The 11,153-nt window shown below is 45.7% G+C and overlaps 1 protein-coding gene across 1 annotated transcript in view; it reads left to right on the forward strand.

Annotated features, from left to right (window-relative positions):
* LOC146809073 (B-cell receptor CD22-like) overlaps window positions 1-9,294 on the forward strand; it is a 261,719-nt gene extending 252,425 nt beyond the window's left edge. The window contains exon 10 of the mRNA XM_085614824.1: window positions 8,743-9,294. Within this exon, the coding sequence (XP_085470950.1) occupies window positions 8,743-8,853 (111 nt within the window). The 3' untranslated portion in view covers window positions 8,854-9,294. The remainder of the gene's footprint in view (window positions 1-8,742) is intronic.
* Window positions 9,295-11,153: the final 1,859 nt, after the last annotated feature.

Genomic DNA, 11,153 nt, shown 5'->3' on the forward strand with positions numbered 1-11,153 from the left:
CGAATGGACTACAGAAACATTCCCCATACATAGAAATCGCGACACACCTCCTACAGAGATTTCAGACCATAAAAAAGTTGCAGTCCTCCTCATCCTTGCCATTCCCCAATGAACCCACATCACACCCCACCTCAGGCAACTCCACTGGTTCAACATACAGAAGAGATGTTAATTCAAGCTGCTGACTAGAGATAGGCAGTAAACTTCACATCACTGGTGGAGTTTGCTGAGTTTTGCCCACTCTGTGCTCTGCTTGGAGCGCGGAGTGTAGCAAAAACTCTGTCAATCGACGCATTGCAGAGTTTACCGGTACCCACTGCTTGAGAAGATTCACATTTTAGCCTATCCAGCTCCTTTTGCTATTTTGACTGTCCTAGGCCTTGTTTTGATAGGTGGTCAGACTTCTTTTCATCCAGGAGTGCCCAGTCTTCCTCCTGGAGCCTGCCGCCTCCCTTTCCTCCTGTGCCTGTTTCACTGAGCAACAGAAGCAACTATGCCTTCCTTTCCCCTCCTGCTGCAGGAGGTACTGACTAGATGGCTCCAGTGATTCGCTTTCCCATTGAAAGGTAAAGCTTTTGCTAATAGTTTATTGCACCCCCTCCAGCACTGAATGCTTGGAGCGTACCTTAACCATCGTACAGTCAAGGTGGCTCCATATAAGAAGCACATTAAATAAACCGTCTTTAGGGGCTGCATGACCGATGGAAAGCTGGAATGTAAGGGGGCACACTCCCAGTGTAACTGTGTTTTTGCTCCTAGTGTCCCTTCTACTTCTTTTTGGTGTGCTTCTAGTATACCTTGCTTGTACTGGAGTGCACGGTCACGGTGCTGGACACTGCAGATGCACAGGGGTGCCCTAATGGCGGTCTGAAAATGAAGCTCCAGATGATCCTTCTCTAGCATTTGGACATACAAGCAGGGAGGAGAGGCAGAAGGCCAGCTGCTGGGGCCTCACACGCTGCCATCACAAATGCCCCCTTGCACTACCAGCTTCAAGGGCATGTCTGCTCACCCCTCCCATGCCCTGCACAAAGATGCACTGTGCTTCGCCATCTCTGGAGATGCGGTGCTCACAGTGGCCCGCGTCCCCACACTACAGTGTCTTCTCTAGTGTGCCCTCTGCCCACAGTGTGCAGCTCACCCCACAATGTTAGCTCTCTGGGCTGAAAAGTAGGGCAGAGTAGTACTCCAAAGAATTCCAAAGAGTTTCTATGCAACTACACAGAATTCCGCATAGTGCAACTCTGCAAGCTCCGGCCACCCCAACTACGGACCCACACACACAAGGCTCTACACAACCAAAGACCTGCCTACATTAACTACTGCCTGAACTTCCACCAACCATCAAGAAGACTACGCTCAACCTTCCTTTCACTTGCCCATACTTCCTGCATCTACCAAAGCAAACGTGGAGGACGCTCCTTCTCCCACATCGCAACAAAGACCTGAAACAGCCTCCCCACAAACCTCCGGACCTACACCTCACTCCCGGAATCCAAGACCTGACTGTTCAAATAAGCCTCAAGGACCTGCAAGCACATGAATAACCTTTTGGGTGATTAGCTGCGCTGTATAAATCCTGATTGACTGATTGGTCGATCGTCTGGATCACAATGGAAATCCAGAAAATGTTATATGAGGCCAATCATACATATGAGAAATAAGGTATGATGCACCAGCAGAAGAATGAATCAAGCTGAAATCATAACAAGCAGTGCTCATTCATGCACACAACATATGTGCATGTTTGTATTTGTATTCATTAGCACTTTATAGCACATGTTATAACACACATGTTGGCTTGTTGAAATTTTACTTGGATAATGGACCCAAGATATAAGTTGTGGTAAATGTCTACACAAAAATATCCAAAATGTGATTAATAAACAGCTCATAGCCAAATATCAGTGTATGATAATGAAAATGAACATGGGTTTGCCCGTGTTCAGTATTTTATGTTGAACACAAAAGTAACGATAACATGAGTCAAATAGACCATCAGCATATTCGAAAATCAAAACGAAGTAGGTGTTACAGAGCCTTGAGTTGATACTTATCAGCGAGCCCGTAATGCAGCGTTTTTACCTCATTGTTCAAGCTATGAGAAAATGTAGGTAGGGAAACTGAGGGGCATATTATCAAGGAGCGGCGTTAACATTATCGCCGCTTTAGCGGCAGAAAACTGCCGCTAAAGCGGCGATAATGTATTTGATAATATGCCCCTGGAATTCCCATAGAAGCCCATGTTCTGGTGTCAACATGGGCTTCTATTGGAATTCTCTGCGGCATATTATGAAGCCCATTATCGCCGCTTTAGCGGCAGTTTTCTGCCGCTAAAGCGGCGATAATGTTAACGCCGTGCTTGATAATATGCCCCTGAATTTCTTTGGTTAGGTTGCCACAATTTATTTGTCATCGTGATGAAGACCCTAATTAACTCAGTCTAAGGGGTCGAAACTTCAACTTATTTGGTTCCACACACATCATTGATTGTTGGACTGTATTAACCCAAATGTCTATAGCATTTGGTTCCTAAGAATTTTCTTTGTCCTATGGGTCTGGATCATTGCACATGTTGTGATTATCACTGATATATATGTTGGTTTGTGTTTGGCTCACATATTTGCACTTACACTGCGCCGTCACTTGGACTACCTACTTGGTTCTGATTATCGAATATATTGACTGTCAAATGGACACGTGGTATGATACTTTGTTATTCAACATAAAATACTGAATTCTGGCAAAACTGTGTTGATTATCATAATCATACACTGATATTTGTTTATTTATTTATTTATTTACGCAACTTTTATAGCGCGACAAATACCCGAAGGTGTCTCGGCGCTGTGGAGCAACTAAAGTTCATCATCCTACCGTCTTCTCACTGGTTAAACAACCATGTTTTCAAAAGCCTACGGAAACTAATCAGATTCGGAGCGGCTTTAATGGCAATTGGCAAGAGGTTCCAAAGTTTTGGAGTGGCCACGAGAAAGCGCCTGTCACCCCAGGAGACTGATCTTGTACGTGGCACCGGCAAAAGGCTGGTATTGGCCGATCTTAATTGCCTTCTGGGGGTATAGAACTGAAAAGCTTCGATCAGGAATCTGGGTCCAGTGCCATGTATGGCCTTATAAGCAATACAGAGGGCCTTGAATTTAACACGGCTCTCAACTCTCAGCCAATGAAGCTGACGAATACCAAGGGTGGTAGATTTGCGGCGAGGGATGTTGAGGAGAATCCTAGCAGCCGCGTTCTGAATAGATTGCAGCTTCGTTATGACACGCTTCTGAGTATGGAGGAAGAGAGCGTTCCCATAATCTATTTTTGAGAAGACTAAGGTAGAGACCAGAGTCTTCCCAGCTGACGGAGGGAGATATGGTAGCAGCTTCTTAATCTTTTTCAAGATGTAAAATGAAGATGACACAACCTTATTGATATGGAGGTCAAAGACCAGCTTGTTGTCAAAAATCACTCCCAGATTTCTGGCTTTTTCCACTGGGACAGGTGGATGGCCGAGCTTTTCTGGCCACCAACCGAGGGACCATTCAGGAGAAAGTTTTCCAAAGGTCATGATCTCGGTCTTGTCCGAGTTAAGCCTGAGGCAATTCAAGGCCATCCAAGTACTGACCTCGAGCATAGCTTTCTGGAAGTTGGCTGCTACAGTAAGGCCATCCTTATGGATACCCAGCACCAGCTGGGTATCGTCTGCGTACGATGTTAACTGTATCCCATAGGCCTTTATTATCCTCGCTAAGTCCGCTACATAGATGTTGAAAAGCATAGGACTTAGCGAGGAGCCTTGTGGGACTCCACAAGGGAGTGCAGAGATGGGAGAATAAAAGTCTCCGAGCCTTACTGTCTGGGTACGGTTTGCCAGGAAGGATGAAATAAGATCCTTGGCCCGACCATTTATCCCCAGAGCTGTGACACGGTCGACAAGAGTGACATGGTCGACCGTGTCAAAGGCTGCTGACAGATCCAAAAGGATAAGAACAGCCGCCCCTCCCTGATCCATGATCGTCCTGATCTCATCAGAGGCCTTTATCAAGGCAGTCTCTGTTCCATGCCCTTTCCTGAACCCAAACTGTGTTTCGTCGAGAAGTTGGTGGGTCTCGACGAACTCTGAGAGCTGCTGATTCATCAGATATTCGCATACTTTGGCAGGAAAGGGCAGGCACGCAATCGGTCTGTAACTTGCGACAACAGTAGGATCTAAGGAAGGTTTTTTTAAGAGGGGTTTAATAACAGCCTTCTTCCATATACTAGGAAATTGGCCTGTTAGGAATATATTATTGCAGATTTCCATCAAAGGGAGGGAGATCACTTCTGTGAGTTTCTGCATCACGGACGGAGGACAGGGGTCCAAGGGGGAGCCTGATTTAATAGTGGAGATGATTTTAATCACGTCCTGATGTGAAACAGGTGAGAAACAAGGGAAGGAGTCAGAATTAGGGTGCGACAGTACTTCTTTCCTGCTGTCACCTCTATGTTCAGTTCTGATGTCATTTTCAAATGAAGCGTAAATATCTGCAACCTTAGTGGTAAAAAAGATGGCCAATTCATTGCAGAAAGTGTGTGAGGGCTCCACTCCAGGCCCAATGGAGGGGGTGGACAAGGTGGTGACGACGGAGAAAAGTTCTCTGGCAGAGTTGGCAGCAGTCTCGATTTGTGCTGAGTAAAAAACTGTTTTTCGGGCCAAGATCGCCTTTTTATAAATCATAAGAGCGTCTTTATAAGTTTGTCTAGCTGTGGGACAGTAAGCTTTCCTCCAGCGCTGTTGGACCCGGCCTCGTGGCGTGGTCCTTAACCCCCTGGATTGTGCCCGTTCCCCGCCCCGGCCGTCACGGGCCACCCGTCTGAACTGCACCAAGGCCCTTCACCCGGAGCTGCACGTGGACGCATACTCCTCGTGGCTCCGCCATCTTGTTGACATCCACGTCACACCGTGCACCAGCCGGCGCGACCCCGCTCAACCCGGCCTCGACCCCAGCGAAGCCCCGACATCGAGGCACCACGAACTAGCCAGGGGGTGCCGCAGGAACCATTCATCGCCCCCGGCGGAGGACAGTATCGATGGGACCCCCAACTGTCCTCCCCTCTCGAGGTGTGATCGCCCTGCAACTCCCATGGGCCTGGCGCCTCTCCTGCTGGGCGTCTGGCCACCTCCACCCGGCCACTCCGCCCCCTCGGGCGCATAGGTCCGGACATCAAAGGGCTCCAGACCTATATCTGGGGCGACCCCACCACAGCTCGGCAGTTGTATCCTGGAGTCGAGAGCCCTGCTGATTGAATCGCGGCTGACCCTACGGAGAAGAACTCTTGTCGGAACCATCACGAGCCCTGCTGACTGCGTCGCGGCTCCTTCCTGTGAACCCTTTCTGAACCACCTGGAACCTCGGAGCCCTGCTGACGCCGTCGCGGCCCAACCTCGCTGAAACCTCCCTCGGAGCCCTGCTGACGACGTCGCGGCTCGAGCTGAGCAGAAACCATCTTGAGAGCCCTGCTGATTGGATCGCGGCTCTCCACGAACTGTACGCCAGAGCCCTGCTGACGCCGTCGCGGCTCAACCCCTCCGAGATCCGGAGGTCCTCCAGCTTGAGGATAAGAACTGGGCCCCAGGTACCCTCGTACCGCATTCCTGCCAAAGACTGTCCCGCTACCCCGACCCTTCCAAAGAGACACTGAGACTTTTGGTGGATCCCTCGATCCCTTCGTGTAAATATTGCCCTCGTAACCTTTTTATTGCTGATAAAGAATTGCTTGTCACAAGACAACCTCCTTGAGTCCTGTGTGGTGGTGTTACTGTGCTAGGACGTGATAGGAGAAGGATCTCTCAGGGGACTTCTCGGCAGCGCTCGGCAACTTCGTGCAGTGTGAGGGCCCCCCCTTGGTGGTCGCACCGACTCCTCGGGGTCCGCCTTCCAACAAGCGCCTTTCTAAATTCCTACAATGTTGGCGATGTAGACGGAGATCTTCATTATACCAGGGGGCCGAAGGAGATACTCTATTGGGTTGCGTGAATTTCTCTGGGGCCATTAGATCAGCGGCACTTCGGATCCAGTCCTGAAACTCTGAAGCTGACGGTGACAAGCTATTTCCTCCCTGAGGACAGGAGGAGGCCAAGGAATGCAACATCTGAGGGAGATCTGCAGTTTTCCAGGCCCGGGTACCTATCTTAGTGCGAGGTCTGGGGTGCGGCAAGGCAGAAAATCGTGTATCTAGTTGAAAAATAATAGCCCTATGATCTGACCATGTAATTGGAATAATGCCTGATACAGTAATGTCAGGATCATTAGTAAATAGCCCGTCAAGGGAGTGTCCAGCTTGGTGTGTGATACCCTTGACTAATTGGTGCAGTCCAAAATTGGAAAAATCAGTCGTGAGTTGGGCGGTGTCTGGGTTGTCCTGATCTTCCAAAAAGAAGTTGAAGTCTCCCAATATAGTAAATTTATCTGAACAGATGACATTGTCACTCAGGTCAGAGAGGGTAGAGAGAAAAGAGTTACGGGGGCCAGGGGGTCGATAGAGTATTATACCCTTTAGTGCCCGCTTGGGATTAATACTGATAGCAAAAACCGCTGATTCACAGTTAACCGAATTTATAGGATCGAGTGTGGTGCGATATTTATCCTTGTAAATAATTGCAAGGCCCCCACCTCGTCCTATAGGCCTGTCATGTCTGGCGACACTATATCCAGCCGGGGTAGCGTTGCAGAAATCCGGGCCTGACCCGGCATCTGCCCAGGTCTCAGTGACAAATAATAAATCCACGTCATGGGTGACAATAAACTCACTAATGTAAAAACTGTGACATGGGAGCGAGCGCGCATTGATAAGCGCAGCTCGACAACCATGTGAAGTTGTATTCTCTCTGACATATGGTATGCCATGGTTTGGATCCGAGTAGGCTGGTAGACAAGTTAGGGAAAATTGATAGCTACAGCCTGGGCACATAAAAGGGCGAGTGGGTATCGCAGCGGTCAGGACGGCACTCGTACAGGCCTGACATGGCTTACCGGGATTTAGCTCTAGTAGATGCCGGGGAGTGTACAGCAGTCGGGAACCAGGGGTGGTGGCCCTGGGCCGGGTCCGGCCGCGGACGGACGCAGACGGGCTTGGCTTTGGCGCGGCTTCGGCGCGCGCCCGCTGCGCCAGCCCGCTGCGCCGTCTGGCCATGGTTCCAATATATGGGGCGTGAGGAGGGTGAGAGGCCGGCGCGACTGGAGCGCAGCCCCGGCCCACACCCAAGATGGCGCCCGCCGCCGCCTTTCACGCAAACAATTTGGCCACTTGTACTATTTATTAACTACATTTTGAATTGTTCCTAGGGGAACACAGGGGCATATTATTAAGGACGGCGTTAAAAATTATCGCTAGTTTAGCGGCAGAAAACTGCCTCTAAAGAGGCGATAATGGGCTTCATAATATGCTCTTGAGAATTCCAATAGAAGCCCATGTGCTGGTGTCAACATGGGCTTCTATTGGAATTCTCACGGGCATATTATCAAGCCCATTATCGCCTCTTTAGAGGCAGTTTTCCGCCGTTAACTAGCGATAATTTTTAACACCGTCCTTGATAATATGCCCTACAGTGTCTTATGGTCTTATAACCTTTTCGCTTAGAATATTGGGTGCCCCATATTTTAGATATTTTACCCCAAAAAATCATCCAGCATTATTTGTGAAAGGCTCTTAATGGGCGCAAGGCGCTAGTGTTAAACAGTTAGTTGTTTTTGCACTTATACATTGGTCTAAATTATCCTATAAGTGTATTAGGCAATTTAATCTCTCGTTAAGAATTCCAAAGGCATAAATGGGAGTAGCCAAAGTGGCTGAGAAACAAGGGCAAAGTTAGCATGAAGGCACCAGCCAAGGTTTTTACCTTTGTGTTTAGAGAAGGAAGCAGGCCCAGCCTAAAAGTATGGAAATACTGATGTCACCTCCTATCTAACAAGAAATATTATAGTCTTGAAATATCGAATCCTGTATATAAATGCGACACAATATCTTTACAACAATATCGAGGGACAAATTATCGTACGGTAAGTTTCTATACATATTCTATAGCTAACTCCACATATGTGTACCTAGATAATATTTTTTTTTTTTCCAAGGTACAAAGATGTGGATGCAAGAATTGTAAATTGCTCGTTATGTCCCTCTGTGTACCTGCCTTTCAATATTTTGTCCTACGATAATGTGGTCACAATATTCGAGATATGATTTCACAATCATACGAAATGACAAATGGAATGTTATTCTTCATATAGAATCTCATAAAGAAGTAGCAGTCTGAAAACACCACTGAATATACATAAATTATTAAAAAAATAGTAGGTAGAATATATTGTAGAACCTCCAAAATGTACCGCTACATTTATCTGTGGCTCTCCCCACTGAACAAAACAGCACAATGATTAATTTTCCACAATCTCTTTCATTTAGCAAGTATCACTGTAACTCAATTAAATTCTTAAAGATCTTATCTTATGGGGAAATATTTCAAGTTTTAATGAAGCTTTTTATTGGCGATTACTGATTCTAGGCTTCTTAGTGTTGTTGAGTAGGTGAAAAGTTTAGACATGTCAATAAAATATTAAAACGGCAGAAAACTTGTTTCCATACCCTATCCTTCACCCATCACGTGTAACCCATGTAAAATGATGTAGATAGCTGATGAAATGTAGAAAAACACACTCTTTCTAATTTTGTGTTTTTCCTCCTGTTTTTTGTCACAAGGTCTCAGAGGAGCTCAATTACGCCACAATCCATCACTTTCAGAGGCCAGAAACCTCTCCGAATGACTCTCATGGAGAGGAGATGGTGGAATATGCAACCGTGAGACGCTAGCCCCTTCTTCTGTCGACGAACCATACTTGACGATCTGTTGTGGGAGTATCACTGCCAGGGGTGACATAGACTGCATTTGCGCAGATGAACAGGACTGTGGGAGACTACACACAAAATATAATACAAATAAATGTAAATACCAGCAAGATCACAAGAGAAAGGAGGAGCAACATACGAAATCTTGGCTTTTCGCAGTCTGTAACAATGCACATTAAAATATTCTGATATGCAAGTCAAGTAAACCAATGGGGCAGCTTTATTGAAAAGGATCTTAGCAAACAAAGTTGCTGCTTTGTGTTGCGCTTGAGGGAGCGAGCATTACACAGCTACACTTATTAAGAAATGGCGCTGCTGCTCTGACGCACACATGGGCTGACATGCGCCACGCAGGGGATTTCTAGCAGGTGTGTTCATGTTGTACTGAACGGGTAATCAAAAAATCAAAGGGGGGAGTGAAGAGGAAAAAGTAGAATCGGCCTCCTCGTGATATCGTAATTCAACAAAGGGATTCTACCATTATCTACATAAAGATATGTATGTGTATATGTGTATACTTAGTTTTACTGCAGGTGTTTTTAATGTGCTCTAATGACGATGTCTGGAAAAATCCTTCTTTACTCTATAGGAAGGGCAGTGTTCAAAAAATTGTAAAATACCCCTCACACACTGAAACCTGATTCAGTGTCATGCTTCATCATTGGGGTCTTCCTGCCCCTCTACGGGACGGGGCGTGCTGCTATCTACGTAGACGCGGGAGCACCTAATTTAGTGATTAGTGTTTATGTGTAGTGCGTGGGATCGTGAAAAAAAATATATATGTGATGATTTTAAAAATTCCCTGGCTAGAGGAAAAAAATCACTTTATTGGTTTCCCTAGCTGAGATTAGTAAAAGTGGGGAGGTGTAGATGGTGTACTTTGATGGGTCATTTTCTACAGGGTCGACATGTTTCAGAACCCATCCCCTTGGCTTACTTCTTCAGGACCAGAACCATCCCTATTGCACCTCACTGGGTGATATTGTAAGTGTGCATATGCCTGCTGGTCACACATACTCTTCCATGTACCCAATTAGGGCAGTGGAATTTTTTTCCACTAGCCAGGGAATTTTTAAAATCATCACATATATATATATATATATATATATTGTTTCACGATCCCACGTACTACACATACACACTAATCACTAAATTAAGTGCTCCCGCGTCTACGTAGGTAGTAGCACACCCCGTCCCGTGGAGGGGCGGGAAGACCCCAATGATGAAGCATGACACTGAATCAGGTTTCAGTGTGTGAGGGGTATTTTACAATTTTTTTTAACACTGCCCTTCCTATAGATTAGAGAAGGATTTGTCCGTACTGAACGGGTACCCTTCCAGTACAAAATTATATGCTTAGACTAACTTTAAAACTCTGCACATATTTGATGTGTGTTGCACAGTGCAACAAACATGTAATGTAAGAAAAGATAGGAGCAATAATAACATTTGATGTTAGCGCCTGTGTCGAGGTGCTGTTATCTAATGGGGCAAACTCCTGACTACCGATTTTAGTAGATATGACTGTCCATCAAAAACCATAGTTGGTAGTGGGAATACACATGTACCACCCATGAAAATCCACTTTCAACTAAAGAACTGCATTGAGGTGTTTGCATTACTTTAAGGACTACTTTCCAGAGCAAAATATGTTTCGCACTGGCAAGTAAATACTTTAACCACACTTTGTGAGACTTTGCATCACTTTGTGTGATTCTACAGCATGGCAAACTATTGATAAATGTTCACAAAATGCATTTCTCTCTCATTTTTTACTCCTTTGTGTAAAGTGGGCCCAGTAATACACTTGGTGCTTGCACTAATGTTATTTGCACTCACCTTTTACATTGGGGTCCAAAATAATCCATAAGATGGTTAAGGTTTTAATCACACAAGTGTGACCTAATGCCAAGATGCTCTTCTGTATTTTATCATATTGCTATTTTATTTTCTAATCAATTTTTTTTTACAATGCATAAATCTTTGTATTGATTCGTTGTCATAAAGAAAATTCCTTTTTACTTTTCTCTTGTGTGCAAATGTATAAAGCTACTTATATTCAATGGAGCTGGCCATTTTCACAAAGAAAACAAGCATTGGCAAAGCCAATTGATATTGCCTTGGGCTAGGAATGGTTAGTTGGGATTGATGATGAACTTGTTGCTTTCAGGAGCTGTTCTGGTATTGATTCTGCTAAAGTATCATGCTCTCTGCTTACTTACTGTTGCTTAGAACATGAAATCAATTGCAATGTTTGTATTCCC

This window comes from Triturus cristatus, chromosome 7, assembly GCF_964204655.1.
Source record: "Triturus cristatus chromosome 7, aTriCri1.1, whole genome shotgun sequence".
NCBI classification, from domain to species: domain Eukaryota; kingdom Metazoa; phylum Chordata; class Amphibia; order Caudata; family Salamandridae; genus Triturus; species Triturus cristatus.